Raw genomic sequence first — 27692 nt, 5'->3', positions numbered from 1 at the left:
TCTCACTCACTTTAATTAGCAGCCGGTTTTATATATGCTCGTTAGAATCAGCCTGTCAGCGGTTTAAAAAATAAAAAGTCGGAATAAGAAGATCCTCCAAATATCCAAAAATATACTTTACAATAATCTCGTTCTGTTCTGTAGTTTTGCACTCATTTTTTCTCTCTCTCTCTCTCTCTCTCTCTCTCTCTCTCTCTCTCTCTCTCTCTTTTTCCCTCGTACTCACATACAATCGTTCTCTTAAAACGTATATAAAAATAGTCTAGAAGTGTACAATTGTCAGTTTTCCTTTTCTTTGTTATAAAATGTTCGTATTAGGATTTATTCGCGATGATTATTAGTTTTGTTCTTGGAAAAGTCCTATTCGCGTCACGATTCGGAAGAATATTTTGATATCGTTGAATCTATCCAACATTCGGTAGATGTAAAGAAAAAAAACAGTTTTAGTTTTTTCGTTTCTTTTTTTCCAATTTAATTCATTGTAAATTCAGTGTTGTATTATTGCCTCATTGATATTGTTTATTTTTCGACGATCGTTCTACATACCGTTTGCAACTCTTTGGCTCTTTTTTACAACCGATTGAAATATTATTATCTGGGCAGTGTGTCAAAATGTAACAACACCCTTATTCGATAAAAACTATCGAACATTATTTATGTACAATAAACCTGACATCAATACTTATTTTCGTTACAACGGAGGGACAAAGACCGTGAAACGTGATCGAATTTTCAAAATCTTTACCTTGAATCTCTCTTTCTCTCTAACATATATTTTAAACAGTTCATTATATTTTCGACAATTTGTTTCGGTAATTTGTGTTCGTTTACTAAAACGAAAGTTATCACGCAGCGCAGACTTTTAGCAATATCCTGAACAAAATTTTTACATATTTCAATAAAACTTTAAAAACGACTATCAACGGCTGCGAGTGCTTCCGACACTGAAAAAAACATCGATTGCTTTTTTAGAAAATCCATGTGAATAATAATTCAGTTGACAAATAGTATTGGTTAATATAATAATTGAATTGTTCTAATGAAATGATCCAATGAAGTTCATGCAATTGATCATTAAATGATTACACAAGTTGTGAGTTTAACAAAGGAAAAACTTACAGAAATCGGCTGAATTCAGCAATTCTTTCCGTATATAAATATCGTTTAACACAACAGCACATTTATAAGATAACGAATAACAAAAAAATTATGAAAAAAGTAATAAATGTTTTGTCAAAGTGTCGCGAAGCCTCATCTCACGATGTGTGTATGTAAAAAATGGCCATACCAATGTCTGGTTGTAAATAAATTGGTCGTGTGATTTCTCGAAGCACACGAGATGAATATCGCGATTGAATTGTGATTTACCCGTAAATATTGCGTTTCAAGTGATTTTATGATTTGATATTTTTCATAGATTTCGTGATACCCAAGGAAGATTGTCTTAGTTCAGAATTGCTGCAAGTTCATCAGTTTTTTAATCAAATTTCCGATTTTTTGAACCACCGAAAGATTTCAGATGAATCGCAATGTGAATTTGTTTCCGAAATATTTTAACGCGAATGGTTCATGTTTTATGCGTTGAGGATGTTGTATTTCATGAATTATTTTACTCCTTTAATTATATTTTTGGTCAGGGAAACGGATACTCGAATAAAATTCATTTTTTTTTTTTGTAAAAAAACTTGCATATTCCTAAGATAATCATTACTAATGAAGTCGCCACTAGTGCAAAGTGATTAAATTTTCAATGAATTAACTATTATAGACGTATTTCGATGGAAAAAAATAATAGTTTCATGAATACAATGATTGAGACATGGAGTGTGTGAAAATGACTTGCTCCGAATACCGATAATCTAGAATTGATAAAAAAAATTGTTAAAAATTTCATTGATAAATGGTGAACCCGTTGTACCACCACCCGTTCACCACGCGATCGATGGTGAATCGAGAGATCATTCTTTGTTTCTGTAAATAAAAATAAAAACTATCGATTGTTCATTTGCTGCCCTTAAAACATGATTAAAATGGGTCTTTCGCGCGTTCCTACTAGATCACAGTTTCAGGATCTTGAGACGGTAAAGAATTCTCCTCGGATCAGCTTTCCGGTACCTGAGAAAAAAAACAGAATTACTATCAATTTAGAGCTTAAGATTTTCGTGTCACGCTGTTGCACATTTTTAATTATTTAATTAATCACTTGTAAATGTAAATTGATCATTTACATTTACATTCAAAAGTGAGAGACGATAAGTGCGAAGAATTGAGCCGATTACCTTCCACTGTAGCTCATTTCCGATCGTGTACAATTCTTTAAGAGCTTCAAACAATTTTCCATTGTTCTTGAGTTCTTCGTATTTTCGGTACAGCTCGAGTGCCGCTCGAGCGTCCTCTGTAGAGTCATGAGTCTCTGACTGAATTTTTTTGCCGAGAAAGTGCCATGTCAAAAATCTCAATGAGACCATTCGACGATGAGGCAAGTGGAACAACAAAACCGTATCTACAATTTGTTCCGGCGGAACGACCAAGTTTATGACCCTGTATGAAAAAATGAGAAAAATATATTCTTCGCTGTCATTTTCAAATTCATTTTCGGAATATTATAAAAATCAACGATTTTTTGTTGTCGTTAATGCACGGGAATTGAATACACATAACGCAAGGCATCAGTGAAATTTGTAATGCTGAATTGATCGAATCGTACCGGAAATCATTTTTGAGGCCATGTCCAACGAATATAATACCATTGTCAACGAGAAATCGTAGTTTTTGGTATGTGGATTTGAGCGTCGTGAGATGTTTGCTACTAAAATTAGCATCCAAATCACCGGGTTGTATACCGCTAAATTTCGTTAGATAATCAACCACTTGTTCTTGAGTGCTGATGTAATCATCTATGAAAGGCGTACCCTCCAACGGTCCTTGCCTATGAAATGATAAGAAAATGAATTATTGCAATAAGGCGAGTGTATTTTCACAACAAAAGATCATAAAACGTTTGAAAGTTTTTTTTAGAATAATTATGACCGCTTAGCCTAAAAAATCATTATATATTCGTTTATCTTTACCCCCGAATACACGTTATTCTAGCAACCGACATGTGACTGGGTTTGATTGTAGACATTTTTCCATCACTACGAAGCTCGGATTCTTTTTGATTGAGTGTCACAAATTCTGCGTCGATTCCAACCAATTCTCCTGCAAGAACAACAATGTCAAGTTACGAGATCCAGATTGCTATTTTTCCATGACGAAATCAATTTTCAACCATGTTTACCTTTTTTAGGCATTTCGTCTGATGTCAGCGGGGTAAAAGTGATTCCTCGTGTTCCGCCGCTTCGAGCTATACATTTATCTTCACCAAAAACATCGTAAGTCAGCGGACTGACAAATGACGCTGGCTCGGGCGATCGTGCCACGGTGTAATGCAAAATGCACGGCACTTTCCAATCCAAATTAAACCAAACTGCTTCTTGAGGCGTTACCGCTGATATGCTGAGCAATAGAGAAAATTTTTCTAGTTCAACTCCATCCTCGTGATTTATAGAAAATGTATTTACTCGATAATTGCTGGAACGCATTTTTTTTCGAATTTCATTCTACATCAAGATTCAAGGATTTTTTTATTACCTGAAGTCGTTGAAAATATACCACTGAGCAACAGCACTTCCGGTTGATCGCTCATGGTATTCAGGACTGACGCGAACGAGCGCAACAACGTGCCGCCGATCGTCACTGGATTTGTCATCGACGTAACAAACGACAGCGCTAAGTATGTACTGAATTTTCGTAACTTTTCCCGAATATTCATCCGCTACGGATGTGTTGTCGTTTTCTTTGTTTTCGGAATCATTCACCGCCGTGGGCACGGCTTCGCTGATTTTTTGCGAATCAATTTGCGCATCTGAGTGCAAGTTATTGCTACTTTGACCATTCTCAACGAGTACTTCTCGTTTATTTCTATTTTCATTCGCTCCGTCATTCGGACTAAGCTTATCGAGCTTGTCCACTGACAATTCACCATTTTCGTTTAATCTCACTTCGATCACGTGGGGAATCCACGAATGCGAATAGTACAAATGACTCGGTGGAGTCGGTGCTTGGACATTGACTACCGGCGACGTAGATGACGTTTGAATCGGAGTTGGCTCTAAATTAGAAAGTTTTTACAATTACACATATATTTCAGTGGTATTTAAATGTTCCAGAAATCATGAAGATATCAACTCCACGTATCACACAAAATATTCTTAGTATCATGACCGAATAGGCATGCAGCGAAATCGTTTCATTTACGGTAGGAAAAAATATCACTTCCGACTATAAAGTGGTCAGTTTTTCAAAAAATAATCAAGTTTGGTCAAAAATATTTAAGATTTATGTTGATTCAATTTATTTTTATAAAGTGCATTCTGCTGACACTTACCCGCATCTTTGCCGATGTGCCTGAACCTGCAACCAGCTCTTATGCAGTTAATTCCGTAACGACAGAGCTTGACCGTATTTGGAATAGGGCTGGACGAGGGACTGCTCTCTTTGCCATTCAGAATTTTTTGTACAACTATGTCCATCTGCGTTTGCCAAAATTTCTTTTCCTGCAAAGTAAACTCGATATGAATTTCATCTAAAAGCAATTTATTTTCGTGAACGTACCTGTGAAGAATCCAAGCCGCAATTGAGTGCCAAAACTTGTGGTAATTTGGTTAATTTTCTCGACTGTAGAGTAGGCGCAAATTTTTGACAATTGTCGCACCAAGCCGGTGTTATTTTTTCAGGTCTCAAGCTGTGGGCCAATACTTTTGTAAATGGAATTTCTTCATCTGTAAAAAATTTCAACATTTTTTAAAATTAAACGAATTTAAACCCTTAATCCGGACAATATATTATATTTAGGATTTATACTGACGAGGTAAAGAAGCGTTCTTAGTTTATGGCTCTAGATTCATGATTAATGTAAGTAAGACTCACTAGAACTCGTTGTTTCTGGATAAACCAAATTGCACAGTAGCATGATGGAATGTTTCGATGCTTCTTGTCCGCATTTGAGGCATCTATGGATGTGCATTTGTTCGGCTCCAAATGTGCGACTGATGTCGGTTTCTTCGTCACGAACTTCCGGTTCTTCCGGTGATTTTTTGCTGCTGCTGTCTGCGCGCAAAAAAAGCCAAAAACATTCGTATTAGAGGAAGTATTCTGTTGCTAGTCTCGAAAATAATTATAATTTCATTATGTTGGGCAAACATATTGGGGCATAGTGAACAAAGAGTTGTTGGAAAATTTGTCTTCTTGCAAAATTAATGAATTTCGGTTGGCTATTCCAGTACATACTTTTGCAGCTCCACGTTTCGGTCCAATGGGCATCGTTTCGATTCTGGCTTCCGAAAACAATTTCCGAAATAATATGACCAATCGACTTTTTTACCTACCAACGGTGATTCCACAGATCCGAGGCCGAATTTTTCTCGTGGAAAACATGTCTCAGGCAACAAAAGCGTAAGTAGCAAGCTATATTTTCACGTGTAACGACAACGTTACAAATACGAAGCGTTCTACGGAACTAATACGAAAATAAAAGGTCAAATCGACGATGTATTGAAAGCGGAAACGTGTGGATTGTCGGTTGTGCAATTGTTACACGATTGAATTCGGGGTAGAGATGAGGAACGTTGATTTAACACTATTTCGATCATTATTCACAAGTGATTAGGGGAAAACCGTTGCAATATTTCCGAAGCCCTATTTTCGAATATAAGAACACTTTTCCAAAAATTCTCGGGTTATTTACACGAATTTGAAAGAAGGTACTTGAAAGATGTTTGATTCCGAAAATTCCTACGCATATTTGGGGAAACTCTCTTACCAACTTCTTGTCAGGTCGAGTTAGGGAATTCCACAAATATAAAGTCTCCTTCGGACATACCGCAACGGTGACATCGAATAGTGATAGAGAAGTAACTTTCGATTCGGCAGTGTGACGATACAAAAATTAAGAAAAATAAACACAAAAAAAGTGCCCAGTGCCTTAGGTTACACATGAATTGTGTTTACCTTTCGATGTAATCCACATATATTTACCATCCTCCTCTTGTCTACGCCTTTTCTTTTTCTCGATATCATGATTCTTATAACGCGACCCAAGATCCTGCAATATACTAGGAAAGTCTTGCTCGTTGTATACAAACTGGGGACACTTTGGACCAAGTTTCAAACGCGCTGCTTCCTCCTCTTCTTGCTGACGTTTTTTCGTTTCCAATATCTCGTAGTGCATTTGATGCAAGATGAATCTGTTCCAGCTCTATGACAAACCAATCGTTCAATGAAAGATTAATGACTATCGAAAGAATTAGTTTTGTTTTACTACACGGTGGGGGCTTTGCAAAATTTCTAGTGCGACATAAACCATTATTTTCTTGAACTACTCTACTTCAAATTAAAAAGTACCCTTGAAGACACATTGCGGGAAGGTTGAGGGCAACTTTTTCTCATTTGCAAGTTTGAGCTCGTTGAATAAAATATGTTGCAAACCACATGATTGGATTACTCCAAGTTTTTTAATTTTGTTTGAAGAGTCGTTAGATTCAAATTAACGACGATCAAAATTTTACTTTCAGGAATTCGCTACTTCGAACGAGCCTTTTTAACGCCTCCTACGATATACGACTTTATGACGGTTCTCCTAATAAATAAATAAAAGTGGATGGAAATTCTGAGGTGTAAAAAAAGAAGAATACGCACTTGTATCAGTCTTATTAGGCTGATTTTGCGTTTAGCTTCAGGATGAAGGTCGCTGAGAATAAGTCCAAGTGCTGCTGCTTCAGGAACAGTTCTAAAGGCCCTTAAAAAATTGGCTGCTTGACAAGGCACGCCTCTCGAGGTATCGAGCATGTGAAAGAGGAAGCCCAATTCGCAGGATAGGCAAAATTCTTTTTGGCACGAGTGGGACAGCAATCCTATCCTAACAGGATCGCAATAATACAGCAGCTGCAAAAAGTATGGAAGTAAATGATTATTTTATCTCGAACCAAATTATCTCGTACGATATTTCTATTTTCATCACTCTCCTCGAAGATTTTTGTTTGAAGCATCTTTCATTGGACTTACTTGAAGCATGGCATTGCAATAGCTGTTGGGAAGGGTTGCTTCGAGGCCAGAAAAGCTCGTGAGATTGTATTGATCAAAGTCGAATTCATCGTAACCGAGTCTCGAATATTTGACTTCGATTTTGCGGTATCGTTTCGGTATAGCGATGAAGCTACCGTCCTCCGCTTTGGAGCGAGATTCACCAGCGAAAAGTTTCGTTACCAAGCCCCGACGTTTTTCCAAATTGTAAGGAATCTGTAAAATTCGTAGAATTTAGCTTTACACTTTTTTGAAACCCTGGTCGGAACCCATATGATAAGTACGTGTAACACAGAAAAACGATTCAAATAGCAACTGAATTGGCACTTGTGATGGAAGCATATTTTTTTTTTTTTTTTTTTTTTTACTGAAAACAATGTTTGTTTAAATCCCAGGCTAAATTTCAAACATCTTCCATTCGAATCTTCATCAGAGAAGTGTTGAAAAAAATTGTGTATACTTTTTTCCATGTCGGTTGTTCATGGACGAAATAAATTGAAAAAAGAAAAATCGATTCTATTTATTGCTCAATCATCGTATTAATTAAAAAAAGCACACCAATATTCTGTTATACGAGAGGTAAAACGAATGAAACGAAGAGAAAGACAGAGCACGTGGGATTAGCAAGCATTAAAAATATCAAAGTTAGCCATATGCATATCTCACAGAGCCTTTATTGTATCCAAATACAATGAACGTTTTTTCAATAACACATCTTCAATGAGCGATCACGTACACTATGTATTATTAATGCACAATCGTCATTAACCAAAGAGAAAAGTGTATTGCGATTGAAAAATAATGAAAAAAATAATAAAAACCATTACTGCGAATTTTTTTCGCATCAAAGACAACCAGGTATAAATTCACGTAAGTTTCTGGTTGAATCATTATGTTATGTTTGAAGCAACAAAACTTAGCCGACTAGCTTATCAAATTACATATCACAATTTCATTTACGCTCCGCGGATTTTGCAGACTAATATTCATTATTGTGATCAAGCCCGACCAGTCTTCATTAATATCCAATTGAATATTATTTCTCACTTCAGCATCTATCATTTGTACGGTAATCACAATTTTTGGTTCAGCGGTTTTACAGCTCGCTGAATGCCGTTTATATACTGCTTTTCATGCATTTTTAAATGTTTAATACTAATGCTGCTTTTAATTGACAGCTCAACAAGTTTAACAGATCAATAAATACTTTTATTTCTATTTAGTTTAATAGCACGTTTATGGCGCTAAAAAATATGCATCCGCATTGGCAGTATATATCACAATGTCTTGAAAACAAATAACTGTTCGGAAAATTAAAGCATTCCGAGACAAATCACATTATTGATTTTTTTTCAAATCTATTCAAAAAGAGATTATCATATTTAACATCGCAAGAATAAAAACAATTGAATTACAGAATTTTCAACAATGCTAACGTTCTTGCAACAACGAAGCAGCTTCGGAAGAACGTGGATTTTTTGTGTCTGTTGTATCATGGAAATTTGAGGAAAGGCTGAGGCGTGAACGGAAGTAGCGTGGGAGAATATTGTTTTCTCACTTGATTTCTGCGGAACGCCTGTGGATTTGGCGCGTAACCGATCGTTCCTTGCATCTTCATTGTTCGCAATATTTCTGGGTCTATTGCTGGCGATTTTCTGTTGTGTCGTCCACGCCGATTGGAAAGAAAGAACATTCAGAATCAGTTTTGTATTTATTATTGTCTTTTTTTTCGAGAGTCACGTAGCAATGATCGAAATGAATCGACGGTTTCGAATCAAGTTTCTAACGTTTTCTTCGTTAATACCGGAGAGTTTTCGAAAATATTTTCATTCAACTTGTAAAATTTTTCAATTATTTGGCAAAATATTTATTGAAACATCGTTCTTATTTGAGAATTCGACCGCAGCTTCATTTTTATATGCACGTAACTCCCTGGCAGAAACTTCGAGTCTTTCGACACTCGTTGAAACGTACCGATAAATTTTTTTCAAGAATTCCTCAGGCCAATCACTAAGGAGGGAGACACCGGCGTATATCATCGGTACGTTGCTTAATGGCGTTACGTTATCATCGAGGGGAATAGATTCGAGGGTTTCAACCGGGTCAGCAAATTCTGTAGGCCTGTATTGACGGATTCGAAAACATTTTAACAAATTCAATTTCATTTTATGCAAGCGCTTGTTATCAAATCATCGGAAAGCATATTCGGCAGTAAAAAGATATTTTACGTTTTTCGTACCAAATAATTTTTTCAAGACACAAAAATTCATGAACAAAATAACACTGTTTTCCTCGACGAATGCAAACTGAGCTGTAATTCTTGGAGTGCATCGTGTTGAAATAATGAAATGCTCCAAGTTGATTAGGTTTGAATGCTTTTTTGATAAGTAATGAACAAGAATGGATATTGTTCTCATTATAAATAATAAACTACATTCGATGATGTACCTTGGGAAAGCATTGAATTGAGGATCCGGACTATTTGTTGCCATGAGATGAAGAGAACCAGCGGAATCGCCAAAACTGAGACATTTCGATGTGGGCGATACATCGAAGGATAAGACCATAGCGCCACCAGTCGCGACCTTGAAAACGTAAGTAATTATTATGAATAAAGAAAAAATTTAGGCCAAATCCTTGAATTCGAATAGCGTTTATTGAATAATATTTTACCTGATAGAGACAAGTTAAGGATGGTTGAACGTCAGCATAAATAGTGTCGAGTAGTTGCATTTGGCCCATAGGGGATACAACTGCTAGACGACTAGAGTAGCTAGGAAGGAACTTCAGAAGGAGCGGGTATACCAAAGTTGTGACGGGAGTCAATGCTCTCATTTGTCTCAAGTCATACACCATCAAGAATCGATCTACCGAAAGTCCCTGTCGACTACATTCATAAATGCAATTACTATCAAGTTATTTCGTTCGACAATTCAATCGTAAATGCATTACAATACGATTCGATAATTCTTTCGACTAATGCCAGGCAAGTCAACGATTACGGATATTTGGATTAAATACGAATCAAATGGATTGTTTGTAAATGCTCATTCACTCACTTATGAGCGATCATTTTCATTGAATCTTTAAGCAATGACAAGAATTGGGGCGATTGAAACAATTTTTCACGTTTGAAATCGGGAATACCGTTCAGCGCGTCGATTCGTGAAATTATTTTTGTTATTTTGTTAAAAACTAATAAACATGTGCTATAAAATCGGTGAACCTAGAGAGAAGAAATGGGACTTTTTGCGAGAAAATAGCACAAGATTTTCATTTGAGGCGATCTGTCAATTGTACGGGCAGTAATAATCCTCTAGTGCGTCTTATTCAGAAATTTCAAAAATATATGAATTACGCGTTATTGTATTTCCATTAGAAAAAAAGTTGTGTCCTTTGTTTTTCTCAATTTGCCAAGGATATTCGAAGGAACCGTGTATCAGCTTATCAGTTGACTCTCTCAGTTGACGCAATTATAAAATGTAAAGATTTCGTGTAAAAAGGTAGAAGGAATTTTCAGTGCAAACTAGCAATGTAAACTTGAGTAAACTTGAGTTGATTGAAAAAATGAAGTCTAATGACAAATTAATGATACTGGAAAAATAACAATTTTCATGTAATTAGTCTCATATTTTACGATATATTACGAATGAGGACCGAATTACAAAATAAATCATGTGATTGCTGACGAAGCAGTGATTGAAATACTGTTACAGAAGTTTTTTATATGCCTCAGTGGAAGTTACGACAAAACAATAAACACTCAATTTCGTCAGTGAATTTTTTTTTGTTCTTATTACCTGTTGCTGAATCCGCACGTGACAAGGTAGTTGCCTTGTACATCGAAATCACTTAGCGAACCGCTGTGTGTATCTAACGTGTGTTCAACCGAGAGTGTGTTTGGATCTCGGAGGTCAATTCTACCAGCTGGATTACCGGCGCAAACGAATTTACTATGTTTCCTCATGATGGCGCAGCCATGCTCACCGACGTTGATTAATCCAGTCTCTTTGCCTGTTGTTAGATTGAAATCGATTATGTTTTCCTGATGACCGCCCATCAATAATTGACTTCCCGAACTTTGAAGCATGCACTGCATGTCGATCATGTTCTCCGATCTAAATCATCAGTCGCTGGCATCAAATATCTTGTACAATGTAATAAATAAAGAAATTTTTTTATTCCATATGGATTAAAATTGTTCTTACGTGTGGGTAAAGAGAGGGATTCCTCTTCTCAACTGGCATCTCAAACTGCTCTGAGTCAGTACCAAAATTCCTTCATCGACAGGATGAATGTGTCGAACCTCCTGTGTGGCATGGACTTGGAAGGATGTGTATTTTTGCAATCCTGATCCATAATAAGACGTCACGTGACCCTGGAGAAAAAGTAGATAAAATTTAATGAAAATGTTTACAAGAAGAAAGAAATTCTAGCACAGTTAAAATGGTGTTAACTAATTTCCTGCAAAGACAGTGTTCATACATTCTACATTTCTACTGTTTATTATTAAAATAAACAAAAATTACCCCTTGATTTCCCATCCACATAAGTTCTTCCACCGTGTCAAAGGTAACAGTGGAAACTCCGAAGCGGTGTCCTCCATCTGCCAGAATAGTGCGAGTTTCATGGAACTCGGCACCTTCGTACTCTTCACCGAAAGATTCATTGCCAGGGACAAATCCATCCGAGGACAAATCATAGCTCGATTCTTCCCCTGGAATAGTAGAGGTTCTGCGTTAGAGAACTTTTCAATGAGATAAAAAACGTAGGAAAGTTCAAGCTGAAAGATTCTTTCAGAAACATGAATAATGCTAAATTCGCATATTTATTGCATAATTTAATTGTAGGTTATAATTTCAATGGACGTAAAAATCTCTGACAGAAAAAATAAATACGGTACTGAATTTCGGTCGTAATGAAAAAGCGTGAATTTTTTCAAGTAAACATTATTTGATGTTATGAAAAATAACCCATTTGCGACGTGGTATCGGGCCAAGAAAAATACACCTGTACAGCTGTGCATATCTAAGTACAGCTGAGGATCAGCTGTGGTGACAAATGACGAAGATAAAATGTCTATGTATAGATTTATAAATATATATGTGCATATATTTCGTGGAATGAACGAAAACAAGAAATGCGTGTACGCGGCACCTTGACCGATCAATTATTGAGAAAAAAAAACCAAAAAGTATAAGATTGTTATCATTACTCAAGGGCTAATCAGCTGGATAGGAGAAAAAGATATTCATTGACGTTTCATGTCAAAAAGTTACGAGAGTGATGGCGTTGTTGAGCTCCGATCTTCTCTGGCCTCGTAAACAGAGAGAAAGAGAGATGGAAAATGACAAAAGGTATATGGAGAAGAGAGCGCAAGTCGCGGCGTCGTTATGTAGTGACAAAAAACTTACATAGCAAATTTTCACCACTAGTATCAGCCTCGATGGAAGAATCGTAATGTCCCAAGACTGTAAAGTCCATCTTTTAAATCTCACTACGTTATCATTCGAAGCATGGATTCACTGTTCGAAAGAAAATCGAGTATGAAGGGAAAAAACAAACGAGTTCAAATAGTATCGAGAATTTGGTAATCGGCCTCCTTTTCTTCATAGCACACGTCAGTCGCCTTGGCAACTGTGCAACAAGCTTAACCCGTTTTTACCGCCTTTATTATTCACACGTCAAATTTTTTTGTAAACAACTTTAAGCAAGTCACAACTAACGCGTCCGGATGAAGACTTCTGAATCACCTGTAACGAGCATTGACGAAACTTCGATACGAGATACCTTTAATTCAAGATTCCGTTTTTCTGCGCGTTCCTCGTCCGCTGAGGACCAGCTCATAGCTGGCCTTGAGAGGTGGCGACATTTTGTGGACGACCTACGAACCAACAGCTCGATGCGCACGCCGCCAGTGCCAGTTTTCTTGGTCGCGACGCGAAACAACACAATGGCCGATCGTTGAAAAGGACGGAGTTTCTATATGACTACTGTTTTCCAATTTTCTCAATATAAAAAAAATTAAATCCAGATAAACATAGTTTTCCAAATTCATGCATTACTTCGCAGAATCTTAATTTTTCATTGCAACCAGCTAGGCAATTCAATTAGTTTTTCTTTCCAATCTTTCATTGACCGATAATAGGTTATGAGGCGATACGTTGGCGCCAAATGTTGAGTACCTAGTGAGCAAAATTTCGGAAAATAAAAAAAAATTCTGAAATATTAAATGCGATGCATATATATGAAGAATCGAAAAAAAACTAAATATTTTTCATGTTAATAACGCTGTGCTGAATTCAACTGTTTCGACGTTTCCATTGTTGGCATGATGCTTTTCGCGCCTTTTTTTTCGTGAACGCACCTATATAAGGTAAGCTTGCAATGTTTTTCTGCTTTGATATCGAATGCTACAAATTTCAATTTAATACACTGCAAAAGGTATTGTGAGATCAATACTCAAGTCAATCGTAAATATATAATTTTTTTTTATTGTGCGTGCATATATTCCGAAAATATGTACCTTGTCAAAACATATCACATATAGAGAATATCATGGCAAATCACGTGACACAAATTTCGTTACTCTTGTTGTAATACATTTCCGTAGCGTTTTTTCTTCCTCGTCGACCGCTCATTTCGATTGTACGTACGTTCTTTTGTCTTCGTCCATTGAAAAATAAAAATGTATTTCAATAAAATACGGTATGTTAAAATTATTTCATCAACGAATGAATTCTTTAGAGTTTCACAGCAATGTAGAAGAAAATTTGAAGTACAAATATTTCCGATACAGCAATAAGATTGAATAATTTTCGTCCAGAACGGACGGCTTGATTGAAAAGTTATTTCAGTAACAAACATGCGGTTAACATTGCGAATAGAAGTCACAATCAGAGTTGACGATTCACATGAATTTTTCGTATTGACATTACTTTGAAATTGATAACAATTGTGTCCATCAAGAAACAAATGAAAATAGTAATGTTCCGTTCACCGATTACAACGAAGTTCGAAACTCGCATTTTTTTTGTGAAAAGATGAGAGTTGAAAAAGCTTGAGGCTTTTTTCGCCATGACTTTGCATCACGACATTTTTTCCCATAAATTCGTCGGATTCGTTGAAAAGTGTCGTTAAATGTGCATACGAGAGAAAGCTTACAGTTGATTTGAAATTGTGTACCAATAGATTCGTGTCCAAGTGTTTTCGTGCTGCGTGTTTTCTGCGGTCGCTGGCGAGCCCAGAGACAGTAGCAGAGTTGGGCGAGAGGGAGGGGGGGGGGGGGGGCTAAAAGAGAACAGTTTGTCAATAACCATTGTGTTACGTGTTGCGTGTAGGAACAGTGGCTTTGTGAAAGTTTACATCAAAATCTGTTGTATTTCAAATAACACCGCAACCCCGATTCTGTAAACCCTGGTAGATGAGATTTCTCCCCACAATGCGCCGAATATCAATCGTTTTGCTCACAGTAAAGGATTCGAAGCATCCAATGTACAAAGACAGGAAAATTAACCGCGCGCAACGCCATTTCGTTGCTGGCGTCATGCGGAGACAGTCTCGCCGTTGTTTACCGAGGTCTCGGTGGAAAGAAAAACGAAACAAAAATAATGCAAGTAAGCTCAGTGTTTTAGAGTAAAAATGTTTCAAATTCGTTAAGAGTTTTATCACTTTGGCGAGCACGGAGGACGCACGAGACTGTTGAATAACAGTCTTCCATTTTGAAAGAAAACCTTGACATTTTGAGAAAAAATTTTTGTCTTTTTGTACATGAAAGATGGAGTAACTATGCTACTATGCAGCAAAAGTTTGGACAAGAATAAACGAGATGTAAAAGAATTGGAAAAATACATTCGAATCACACTTCTTTGTTTCGATTTCTGAAGGAACGATGTCGCACGTAGCGTCACTGAATATTTTTCTGGTTACAAAAGAAATTTGTGTGGACAAAAAAAATTGAACTCGAGATAAAATAAAATGATCATGCGCACGCGCGAGAAATAGCAGATATTCGAGAAACGATCTTTCGTCGTCAACATTCTGTTCGAATTGAATTTTGCAATTTTACATCGTCTTTGTTTTCGATATTTTAAAGTTTCGTTTTAATCTCCGATCGACGTAAAAATACGCGGTCGATTGTACGAAATCGCAAAGAGAAGATTGTCAATCGGTGTGATGAATATGAAAATGATCGTTTTTCAGGCTCAATGGCGACGAATCAAACGTGCCCGTCGATGAATACTGGCCATTCCAGAATCGGGTGCCGATTCTGGATTGATCGATGTACGTCTGGAAATGGAGGGGTCGTTCGTCATCGCGAGGTCCATCGTCGCCGCGTGGTAACTCGGAAACGACGATCGTCTCGTGAGGGGTGGAGGACGAGTACCTGTAAAAAAATGCAACATCTTCAATCGGCTGCCGTTAACTTTCGTTGTGAGCGTCAATTGAATTTTTCCTAACAATCGATTCGACGAGGATTTCGTACCAATAAGACGTTGCGCAGATCGTTGCATTCCCTGTAAATCAAACGATCTCTGAGGTTTGATCGTGGGACGCGACAAAAAGCGTCCATGGGACATTAATTCAACAGTCGACCCCTTCCTCGAACCGGCGGTTTCGACGGTGGAGGTATCCTGAATTTTCAGGAACGACGATTAAGACACTCCTCGTTCTTTGGAAACAAAAATAGAGAAAGAGGCGCGATGTTATGTCGAAGCTTAATGACAAAGACGGATAGACAAAGAGATCGAAAGAGTTGAGAAAAGAGAGACAAAGATAGCGATAGACGACGAGGACGACGACGACGACGACGACGACGAAACGAGTGAAAAGAGGGGAAAAATAGAGGAAAGAAGAGAAAAAAGAGACGAAGCGAATGATCGACGGTAAAACTTTGGCGCAACGATGATCGTAATTAAATGAATTTTTCAGAGATTATTTCACTTCGATGTACCTTAGGATTGATAAATCGTATGCGTAGTACTTCGACGAAAGCGGCTACGGCCGAAACAACGAGCATCATTGCGAGGATGTGCCCGGTAACGGGAACAGATTTCGGTTTGCTCGCTTTCATTTCCTCAAACGTACCATTGTAATTGTTAACAATCGGGTTGATCATTTTTTTATCCTCGGAACAAATTGACTTATCGGAATTTTTGTTCTCCCCAGCGCGCCGCGTCTCCTTGTCTTTTGCAATAACTCGTTTCCTCGTGTACGTGCAATTTCGATCATAATTACTGAAAAATATGGAGGAGAGCCAGTACTCGTAATTGAGGCCGGGACAGATTTTCTTTTCGCGAAATTTCATCGAGCTGAGAAAGTTTGTTTTGAGTATGGATTTCTCAGTTTCACTAGAATTTTCGTTCTCCCCCACTTCGTACGACGTGTCGAGGAGCATTTTAGCAGGCAAAAAAAGAAGACCGCAAAATATCATGAGAATGATCAAAATGCTCAAATTTATTCCCAAGTTTACGTCCATATTGAATTTCGTGGAGAGACGTTCTTCCGGCTCCTCCGTTCTTTCAGCCTCCCTTAATATTTCCACGTTTTCACTCTCCATACTCGATGAACTCGGAGAACGTACGAAATTGAATGACACACTGCTATCTAAATAATCAATCTTTCCACTCGAATGATTAATTTTTACACTATTTTTGTTTAATTAGTTTCGAGGGAAAAGACCGTCACGACTTGTATCTACTAGCGCCTTCCTCGTGGTATCGTCCAAACTGTTGCGCATATTATTCACCGAAGGGGAGTTACCCTCGAACGTATATCGATTCCCATGGGGCTGAACTCAGTGCGCAAGGCTCGAAATTCCCACCCTCGTGAGGTGAGTTTTTACTTCAAAGTTATCGAACCAGCAAACAATCTTTATTACATTTTTTAATCGAAATCATTTGAGTGAGAGATCAATGAGAATGATGGATATCAATGCCACTTTCATAGACTTCAATTGACTATTCGGTTGACGATTGTTCTGCAGGAAAATGTTGGTTATTGATGGAGCATGAGGAAACGAGAAGTTCAATCATTTTTCAATTAAGCTGTCAATAATTTGGAGAAGGAACTTTTTGTGTAAGACAACTGAAGAATGGTCTTCGTACGAGGTTAAATTTAAAGAGCGATCAAGCGATCTCGAAGAATACGGTTGATCAACAAAGGGAGCGCCGTCGATGCTTCGCTGTCGGTGGCGTCGGCATTTATAAAAGTAATAAAACAATCGAACAACGACTCTACGAAGTGAGTGCGATCAGAGTGAGACGGAGGAGTAAGAGTAAGAGGAGACGATAAAAAATAACAAGTTTCAGAAAGGACACGAAAGAAAGAAAAAGAGCGAGAGAGAGAGAGAGAGAGAGAGAGGGAGAAGGAGAAAGCTCAAGAGTTCGCGATCGGAGGTGAAAATATTGAGAGAAGCCATGGGCGGGAGCAAAGGAACGTGAAAAAGAGATAAAAAACCTCGCGGATAAGAAAATAATAATAAAAAAATGGAGAGAAAATAAAAAGGGATAGGAATGAAACACACGAGAACAGCGACCCGACCCGACCGACCGGTAGCTCAGCCAAGCGGACCACGTGTATATATCTTGCTCCGATTCACCACGCACACTGTGCCCGATTCCTCCTCGTGGTTCTCAAAGACAAACAACACCCTTTTCGCTTCCTTTCGACTTCGACTCGAGCCTTTGTTTTCATTGAACTTGAAAATTGAGCTTTTAATCACACTTTATAAAATTGTCTGCAACTATTGGGTTTTCGCACTAAAAGTCAAAGTATTGATAGTCATGATTGGAACATGGAGATCCTGAAATTTTATCCAAAATTAACAAAAAGCGTAAATACCAATTTTTTTCGTGCACTTTTATCGATCGGAAAAAAACGAAATCAATTCTTTTAGTACTTTAGTATTTTCTTTTTTCGTCATGCCTGGGCCTCTCAAAATCCAAATTTCTATCAAGTTTTCTTTTCGTGGTTTTAATCGATAATTAAGCTTCTTTTTCTATGAAAACGGAAACGCGTTTGCCACAAAAGTTTTAATTTTCTCGTCGATCTAATCCGACTATTGCTAGATTTCTATTAATAACTCTATCGAAGGACACAAAATTGAAAGTTTCATTAATAATTATAATTCGATGAAGTCATAATGAGCTGTGAATCTGAACGATAATGTTTCGAAGGTGATGGTGAATTCGTAAGAAAATGGTCGACAGGTTGAGAGCCAGGGTATGTAGAGCAGATGCTCGGGCATGGCGAGTGCTATAGCGGGGGGTGCGTGATTTTTCATCGCCGACAGCCTCCTCCTTTCGAGACCCCGGAGCATTCCACCTTCAGCTCTGCATACTGCATTTGCCGCCTTCTCTTTCTTCCTATCTCTTCTTCGACCTCTCGTCTTTCATTCTTACTTCGTATTCATTTGGTCGTCGTGTACTTAAAATTACTTTTACGATGTATAGACTTTAATCTTTTTTTCAGTCAGTTTTTCAGATTTTTTTCTCTCCATCTTATTCACGACACACATGCAACGCTACAGAGCTGCGGTCAACTTTCATGCTTCGATGACGAAAAATGTGCTGAATTCTTCAATTACGCGACCACGGACGTTCTCCGCGCGAAAACTCCAGTCCGCTGTTTCGGCTTGGCTCTTGCACCGAAAACAAAATTCGGTAGCAGGACAAAATTTTCCAAGTGAAAATGAAAATTTCAACTGAAACAATGAGCTCCGATATGCACTCAAAGTACATGCGATGTGACAAATCAGAAGCTCGGAGTTAATGAGAGGATGTAAGGAGCACTTGGCAACTCTGCGAAGAGAATACTTCGCGAAGGTATTATTTATACTTTTTCTGACCCCCTGTGCATTGTAAATTCTCGATCCATATAAAATTTGGGGAGGGTTGAGATACAAGAGCGTAAAGAAAAGGAGGAGAGGCCTGGTCTCTTTCTCCGTTTCTTTGCGGGCTTGAAAAAAGGAGAAGGAAGAGAGCTGGAGGGAGAGGGAGGAAGAAAAAGCAGAGGTTTTGCTCGCGAAGAGGATATCGTCGAAGTACCGACATCGCAATTACGCAAATTGCGGCTCTGTTCTCGCCTCTCCTCCGGGCTTCGAGAGACCGGAGAGGAGACTGCACACCGAGCTAGTGGAGAAAAAGCCTTCGGCTATGCTCGAGACTTTGTACACGTACATATATATTTATATTATTTTAAATATATATGTATACAGATGTGAATGAGAAAAGGCATCAAAAGTTTCTTCGAACGAGTACGCCGTCAAATGTTTTGTCGGTTCCGAACGAAGTGATGCCACGGTTGCTACTATTCTGTACAAGCTTATCTCACACTTTTCCTTTTCCATTTCTATTTACGTGTCCGTTGAAAGCAAAGTGGAAGACATTACAACGTTACATCTCGTGTGTGTGTGTGTATGTGTGTATCTTTGCACCTTAACAGAGGGATGAAAAATCTCTTGGGCTCTTGTCCCTGTCTCTCGTTCGCACGTCTTCGAAAGCGTTGAAAAGCAATTTTAAAGAACAGCTTCTCGCTCCTCGGTCTCTCGAGCGCCGAGGGTCTCAACAGAAGTCTGGAACACGATCATTTTGCGCCTGCTTAAAGTAGTTCGGCCGTTCGACCAAGTACGGTGAATGTCCACTTTTTTTTGCGGTAAATGATAGTTCAAGGTCTTCTGATCACAATGAGCCTATTTTCGGGGCCTCTTGCGGGGCAAAATTTTGAATTATTTCATTTACAATTTTGAGCTTTTAACACAGCAGTACCTTATGGAAGAACTCATAATAATGTTAACTGTAAAAAATTTTATCGGTGATAGGGCTTCTGAAAAGGTTTCATCGTATAGAAAATTTATCACAGATTCTGTTTAAAAAAAAAAAAAACATTACCTTACGGCGCTTTTAAAGAAGAAAACATAAAAAAACTATCGTTTTTGACGTGACGGAAGCGGATGGCAGACATTACGTTGCAATGCTGGTAACAGCTGATTGAAGCTTCGGACAAAGTCGGTAATCGCGGGAATTTCAAATTCTTCTCGAGAATCTTTAAAAGTGATAAAAATTTATTTGTATTTTTTCTTGTTTCATGAATAAATTAAGTTTTACAAATAAATTGTAATGCATAATATTTTGAAATATTAATTTTTTAATTACAAAAAATATTCATGTCTTCGGTCAGCGTTGTTTACGTTTGTCTTCTTTTTTAAATTTCATTTTTAAGATTGACTCGCGTGCCTTCATTCGTCGAATAAATTCGCTTTTTCGAATGAATTGACCATTTTTGTTTCTCGGTGCCATTATACGATAAATTTTCTTTCGCACAACACAAATTGTAGCTGCTAGGTTATGTGCACCACTACCGGCATTGCGGGGGGTGAGAGGAGCAGCGACCCGACTTTATCCGAACATTCGGAGTCAATCACTTAACTAGTCAAGTTGAAGTATAAATTTTATCTTTCACGGTATTGTTAAAGCATTTAAAAAGTGCTGGTGCACGATTGTCCACTGTTTTTCGAGACTTTCGATTCGAGCGCGAAAATTTTTTTTCCATTTTCGGTGGAAATTCTTAGTGAGAAAATGTTTCCTCGCTCCTGAGGTAAGCTGCAGTTTTGTCGAGACTTTCGTCCGCGTAGCGCCGCAATTAGGAAAAAGAAGGGAAAGCGTAATTTCGTTAGGCTCGTTGTCAATTTTTTATTCGAATGCTCAATTTAACCGCGATGGGAAAGTTGAAAGGAATGGGATTGCATGAGAGCGTCGAGTATTTTGGCCAGTGGCGTTCTCCGAGGATAAAAAAAGCGTCCAAGTTTGTTTAGAAAATATTTGTGTACTTGGGGAATAAATAATACTCGTTGTTGGTTAACGAGTTCCAGAAGCGAATCTACGCGAGCCGCGGCAAACGCAGCGGTAATGATAATTGATTGGTTGATGAAGAAAAAGCGAATAATTGGCCTGAGGCGGGGAGAAAAAAATGCGATGAAAATAACGAAGCGCGATGTAAAATCCGCGTATTCTCACTCCGCAGTTATCAGTTATTAACTGGCACTCTCTTATTATCCAAATACGCGAGCTGGAGATTGAGAAGAAGAGGAAAGTTGATAAAAAACGGAATGATGCTCGTTGCACGTATCTCGAGCTAATTGGATGGATGAGCTTGATAGATCGTCGATATCTATTTTCTCCCCTTTCGTCCGCGATGCATGTTAAACGAGGCTTTCCCGGGGCGAACGGGGCTGAAAGGGAGGGAGGAGGGAAAGGGTGCTGAGCAGAGCAGGCCGGCCAGGAATCTCCATTTAATCAAGACCTCTTGACGAGATGCGCGTGTACACGAGGGATGACGCAAGGTGCATAACACTCCTTTTTTATTTCCCTCTCTCTCTCTCTCTCGCTTTCGCGTTAGAGTTTATCCACGAGATAAAACAGGCATAATGCCTGTAAAAAATGTCTGAACGTGCTGCTGCTTAGTCGTTCCTCGTGGACGCGGAATTTCTCTATCAGTGGACCGATATCCACACGGGGTAATATCTGAACCAATCGTCGAGAGCCTGTCATACGAGGAATGAAGCTGGGACAGCGATATAGAGATATTTTGAAAAGTGGAATGGATGAGAGAGGGGTCGTATACAGTAAAGGCTCGATTATTCAAATGGATTGGAAAGAAAGAAAAAAACAAAACAAAACATAAAAACAGTCGTATATTTAAATACGTGCGTGTAAAACATATAAATCCAAGTTTTTTAAACTGCCATTATTATTTTTTCGTTTTACAAACACATAAGAAAATGTGCAAATGTTTGTACAGGGATAGTATGAAAAAGGCAAACGTGGAAATTCACGCAAGTCGTAATTAGCCTGGGGAATCGGCTTCTTGGGCTACTCGATAATCGCGATAATTTATGCTCCTTAGGCCGGTGCACTCGCTGAGATAGGCTCCCGTACAGCCTTATATCCTCAACCTGCGTGAGTCCTATACGTGTCTTTATATATCTGTACAAATGTCCTACGTATACGCGTATATTTTATATGTGTGAGTTGCGAGTATAAAGAGAGGAGAGAGTATATACGTAAAAAAGCCCCGCGAAATGTCGCCCAATTAACAGCGAATTGGAGCGCCGAGGTCGTGCATACGATCGAGGGACGTTAACGACTCGCTTTTCATCCTCTCCGCGCCACTCTCTCTCTCTCTCTCTCTCTCTCTCACGAGCGGTTTTTTCTCTTTCTTTGACCGAAGCGGTTTGCCATTAACGCCTGAGTTAACCGAGAATGAAGAAGGGCTTAAATATAGCGTTCTCGTTCCACGCGGGGGCAAAATCGTGTCGGGAGAGGGCGAAGCGTCCAGTAAACGATCCGCGGAGAGGGTTGCTTTCCGTTTTTCGCGTTTATTCCCTCTCATACTCAATAATTGTCGACGATCGACCGTATATGGTGGCTCTTCATTTTTGTATCGAAGAGCTTCCGACGTTTAAGAGCTTTACGAGTTTTATTACTCCACACTCATTCGCTCGGTGCACGTTTTTTCAATTGTTTCTCATCTCTGATTTTCAGATTACATCCTCTAGCTCATACGAAATTCACCTCAGCGCCTCCATTCGCGGGGAAATGATTCGTGAGAAAAACCATCCGCTCTCATCGTTCTCGCCACGATGGACATCGACGTGCGAACAAAGATCGATTTAGCCTCGCATTCAAAGTGATTGGACCACATCAAACTCAAGTTTTTCTGTTCACCATAAATTTTGGACACAGTTTATTATTCATCGTCATGGAAAAGAGTTTCTTTGAGTTTTCACACGCCTCACGATTCCCTCACTCGGATCGCTCGATGCCATTACATCAATGCATTTTCCGCAATGGAAAGATTTCCATCGGAATTTAAACTCCGAAATATTGATGTAGCAACGTCGATTGTTGGTGTAATCGACGACTAGCTGGTAAACGATTGGTCTCAACAATGAGCGAGTGCATAATGCTCAAGGGATAATGTTGTTAGCTAATTAGTGAGCATTACAGTTGATCGAACGTCACAAAGCAAAGCGCATACAAGCTGCGCGCAAAACACATGCACAATGACATTATTTCCAACGCAATTCCCACACGGACAATACACATTCTCTTTCGTTTGTCTAATGTTCCATCTAACGACGCGGAAGTTTTTAATTCACGGCCCTGGCAAATGACACTGCGAGATTAACTGTTACACGAGAATTAGATACAATCTGTTCTGCATATCGGATTGACGCTCGTTCGCTCCTTTTACAAAACAGACTATCGCTCCAACGTTTACATCTTGATGTATGTGTATAGCGATTGTGTATCGATATCCACGAGAAAACAACGTTCAAACGTATCGCGGTATCACGACTCGTTCCTTCTTTCACTCCTCTCCTTTTTTCTCCAATTTCTTTTCTCTTTTTTTCGATCAACAGATAATTACTCGTTATTGTGCTAGTTGCAACGCGAAAGCGCTGATAAGGGGTGCGTTAATAGAGCCATTCGCGTTCTGAACTACACAAAAGGGTGGAGAGACCTCGAAAAGCCTTTGAAATTGTACTGCGACAGCAGTGCATCGATATTCTCTTTCTTTCTTCCTCTTTTTCATTTCCTTTTATTCCCTCGGTTTCTGTCAATTCTTCTATCAACTCCCAGAACTCAAATCGACGTTAACACTCGAAGAATGCTGCGAGTTACAATGCTATCTCTGATATTGACAGGACGCATACTCCCATGAGATGCATGCACACAGACAGGTGAACACTGCCCCGTGCGTTTGACAGTACTGATAGATTTTTCCAATAATGGAGTAATTTCTTATCAACTTTTTGTATTTTGACCGGTGTCTGTTAGCTTTCGAGAGGAGTTTCTCGACTGTGGTTCTGGGTGACGATCCGATCTTTTATTTGTTAACTGTAAAAACTGGCAGTCTTCTCTGAACTACTGTAATTATTAAAATATTAATGACAGAAATTTCGAAAGTTATCGACAACGGCTGAGAAACACTTGCTGTAAAGACTCTGGCAGCGACTCGTCATACGGAAATGTACTTGTATCCGAGTCCCTAGATTATGGAAAAGAACTATGGAAAAGAAACAAAGGAAACGGTGGAGAATGAAACTTGGTTGAGCCAGTTTTCGACTCTGGTGCGAACTTAATTTCCGCGGAAAAGAGATTTCAGATCTTCGAGGTTAATTGCGTATTGCTGTAGATGTCAAGTTTTCGATCAGTCAGTTGCGAAGTAATGGAATAAACGTAAAAAGGATAATAATCTGGAAATAATATCATGTTTCAAGCGTTAAGGAAAGGAAATTTTGAGGCAGCGAGAAAATAGCGATATTAAAATGAGCTTGATTAACGTCCTAGAGCACTGACATTGATACGATCCGAGGGTGCGCAAGTTCGATATCGCATCGAGCATCTGAAAGCGATTCAAAGAGTTGCTTCACCCGTGGCTTTGCAAATAATAAGGCGTTATTTCAGAGGCTGGAGACAAACGAACCGCGCCTTTTTCATTGTCACGAGATCGAGGCGAATGTATATTCATTTTTACAAAGCCACACGCGTGCACTCACGTGCGTGTGTTTCGTTCTGGGTTATTACTTATTTATGCGTCGAGGCACAAAACTCGTTTGACGACGGGAACGAGGACGAAGCCGGCCTCTTCTCCGTACCTTCGTGACGCGTCCTTCGCGTCTCTAGATAAAAATAAAAGTGCAATAAATGCGAAGAACAAAAAAGAGAGGGAAAAGAGAAAATCTCCGATCCGAAGGTACGCGCTAAGTCTTGGGATCAATGAGCTCGATCGCTCTCGAGCCCTTCGCGTTCGCTTCGATAAGCTTCGCGACAGGGCAGCCTCACACGCATACTTCCGATCCTGTATATTTAAGACTTCTCTTTACCGACTACAGATGCACTCGTAGCAACATCTAGAGACGCGGCAGCATCTTGACGCCAAGAGTTGTACATACTCCGTCCAAAAAGTCGTCGACCGAATAGAGCACAGCGCTGCTTCGGGGCTTTTGCAGACCAAAACAGTCGTAGACGTGCTTCGATTGGCCATAGGCATAAAACTTTCCCATTTTTCCCAATAAATCGCCGTGTTTAGTCAACGTCATTTTTTATTTTTATCTCATTATGCATTTGCAACTGACAGTTCAGAAAAATACGAACAAAATATAGCGAAAGTAGAACCAGTTTGGGAATAAAATACTTTTTTCATTGAAACGTTTGCTGGATTCTTAAGAGGATGGATCAGTCGGTATATCGCAACCGTGAGTGTTGGAACCGAAAAACGGCTGCGTAGGCTGAGAGAGCCTTTTTTTAATCGGTCAAACTGTGACAAAGAATTTTGATTTCGAAAGTTCCAAGTAAGCTTAGTCCGATCCATCCACTTAAGAGCGATTCGCACAAGCCCATTTTTCGAACGATCGAGTTTAATCGTGATCATTTCCGGTCGAATGACTGTCGGGGATCTCAAATTATTTTTTATCCGTGATTTCTGGGCCACCCGGTATGTTAATTCATAGGAACATGTGTGTTTTTGTACATATTTATGTAGTGTTATATACCGTGAGTGCACATATATCGAAGAAGAGAGGTTCGATGATTTTCGATAAAAGTTCGTAACACGACTTCTATCTTAACGATTCGAGAGACGATCAACGAGCCGAGACGGGAGCATCGAGATATCTTCTCTCACTTACTCGATTGCAGATTGAAGTCTATTTATATTAACTCGTGAAAAAGTACTTTGATAAATGTGCAGGTTTATTAATGCATGGAATATTTCATAAGAAGCTCGCGGTACTCGGAAGTCATAATATTTTTTGATTTTTTGTTTTCATTCTTGTAGCGAAGAGCTGAAACACTCGTCGTGGAAACGGAAACACCGACGGAAAATGACGATAGGGAATTCCGGAAGAAATATTCGTCGGCGCATTCACGGAAGTTCCCGCCAAGTTCATATTGCTCTTGACGGACAAGGAGCAACGAGATAATATGGACGAAGCTCAGAAAAATTCTTCGAAATCGGACGAAAAGGGGAATCTCGTTTGCTCGATTTTTCTGGAGCACAGGTATGCGCTTCGTATCTTCAGCAAACGAACTTAATGCTATGCTCGTAGGATTCTATATTCGAAGTCGGCTCCTGTGGGCGCGGGTGCATTGGGCGCGCACGTGCGCTCAATTTTCTCGCGGTTTGCCGATCGATCTTCGCGATAGCGATGAAAGTAGTTCGCCCCTCCGCACTCGTCGCTGCACCGTTACGATGTACGCCAAGTACACAAGACTTCCGTGTTTAGTTAGTTCTTCGGATGTTGCCAAGGCCTTTTCGCAGCAATGAAGTCCGCGAATATTGCAGTACGTACCTGCTTCACCCGATCGGGTTTTTATGCCCAACTTGACTGTGGGAGTTACAGGTTCGATTGCTGAAAACCAACAGACTTTAAGAAAATCCAACGATCTCTGATGTCCCCGCTGAGGTCGCTTTCTACGAGTATTTTTCTGATGTTGAGGAAGTAGGAATTTAAAGAACTGTTCTCGAATTTCGAGCGGAACACTTTCTTTTTGATAAAGAAATGAAATGTTCAAACGAAACGCAGAGACGTCGGTAGAGCAAACTCCACGAAAATCGAATCTCCAGACTGCTTCAGAGTCGTTTCTTTCTTCGGAATCGTATCATCAGTTTTTTTCAAACTTTTTATACAAATTTTTATGACCGCTGGGTGGATTACACGGAGAAAACGAGCCTTAAAATTCTAGAGGAAATTACTAGGAAAATATTATCTCAGGGACAGTGTGTGTACGTACTGGATTGCAGCATTAATTCAAAGCGCATTAATAAGAATTGTTCTATCCACCATAGTAAAAAGACCAATACCTTTTGTCCAAAAAGAGTCTTCTTCTCTACAAAGCATAGAAAAAATTATTTTCAGTCACTTTAAATGTTTATATTGTTAAGTATGCTCGGGAGGAAACCCTGAAAAAAAACTATGTACGCAAAATGTCACGCGTATTCGGTATATATTCGTGTATTTATCATAAAATTTACCACGCTGACATTAGAAAATTTGCGATTTCCAATAAATTTCGACTTATCAGTAAGTGCTAGTCTGACACGATGTGAAAAACTCGAAAACAAAACGAAATATAGTTCTCACCTGCCTCACCTTGACACGAAGCTGTTTGTAATTCAAGGGACGAAAAAAACAGCAAAATTCAAAAAATACTATGCTGTTTGTAATCGATGGCTAAATGCTTTGAAAATTATTGAAAAATAATATATTCCTCGCCATAAACAAAACGAATCTCTGTTTTCTCTGTGTACTGTGGTTGGAGGAAAATAATGATTAAAATATTCCGGGCCACATAACGCTTTGAAAAAGCAGTCTCGCATTGATAAGTGAGTCGCGGTGCAGCGTTATGAGATTCTGCAGTGACATACCGATGGTATGGAACTGCAGTTTCAGCGGAGTAGAGTCGGATGATCCGTCGTTATAAAGTGCGCCGCAGTTAAAAAGCGCCACGTGGTAACGAGCCGCAACACTGACATTATCTCACCAAGATCTTTGCTGGTATCCA

At 39.0% G+C, this 27692-nt stretch overlaps 2 protein-coding genes and 1 long non-coding RNA gene across 9 annotated transcripts; 1 reads left to right on the top strand and 2 right to left on the bottom strand.

Annotated features, from left to right (window-relative positions):
- Positions 1-190: 190 nt before the first annotated feature.
- Positions 191-12978, bottom strand: PAN2 (PAN2-PAN3 deadenylation complex catalytic subunit PAN2). Of its 4 annotated transcripts, none has more exons than XM_043415498.1 (20): positions 12537-12978; positions 11652-11839; positions 11331-11500; positions 10923-11240; positions 9796-10009; positions 9571-9707; positions 9097-9243; positions 8681-8777; positions 7105-7338; positions 6739-6984; positions 6052-6298; positions 4972-5151; positions 4657-4823; positions 4430-4598; positions 3634-4153; positions 3281-3498; positions 3072-3201; positions 2708-2929; positions 2280-2541; positions 191-2115 (listed from the first exon to the last, which is right to left on the bottom strand). In XM_043415498.1, exons 1-20 carry the CDS (start codon positions 12604-12606, stop codon positions 2101-2103), a joined length of 3951 nt encoding a protein of 1316 aa, XP_043271433.1. In that variant the 5' UTR covers positions 12607-12978; the 3' UTR covers positions 191-2100. The 4 variants fall into 4 exon arrangements, with proteins under 4 accessions (XP_043271433.1, XP_043271434.1, XP_043271435.1 ...); XM_043415499.1 differs by having other exon boundaries at positions 6079-6298; XM_043415500.1 differs by lacking the exon at positions 12537-12978 and adding an exon at positions 12096-12198.
- A 618-nt stretch (positions 12979-13596) lies between these two features.
- Positions 13597-16852, bottom strand: LOC122408404 (uncharacterized). The gene is made up of 3 exons (XM_043415180.1): positions 16076-16852; positions 15608-15755; positions 13597-15508 (listed from the first exon to the last, which is right to left on the bottom strand). Exons 1-3 carry the CDS (start codon positions 16679-16681, stop codon positions 15327-15329), a joined length of 936 nt encoding a protein of 311 aa, XP_043271115.1. The 5' UTR covers positions 16682-16852; the 3' UTR covers positions 13597-15326.
- On the top strand, positions 16801-27468 carry LOC122408405 (uncharacterized). Of its 4 annotated transcripts, none has more exons than XR_006260485.1 (4): positions 16801-16954; positions 17108-17364; positions 18595-18947; positions 25966-27468. It is a non-coding gene; the product is annotated as an uncharacterized lncRNA (long non-coding RNA). The 4 variants fall into 4 exon arrangements; XR_006260483.1 differs by having other exon boundaries at positions 16827-16954; positions 17108-18947; positions 25966-26471; positions 26531-27468; XR_006260482.1 differs by having other exon boundaries at positions 16827-16954; positions 17108-18947.
- The last annotated feature ends 224 nt before the right edge of the window (positions 27469-27692 follow it).

Source organism: Venturia canescens, chromosome 3 (assembly GCF_019457755.1).
Source record: "Venturia canescens isolate UGA chromosome 3, ASM1945775v1, whole genome shotgun sequence".
NCBI lineage: Eukaryota > Metazoa > Arthropoda > Insecta > Hymenoptera > Ichneumonidae > Venturia > Venturia canescens.
Note: the sequence above shows the minus strand (reverse complement) of the source record. Positions and strands in the feature narration are given on the sequence as shown.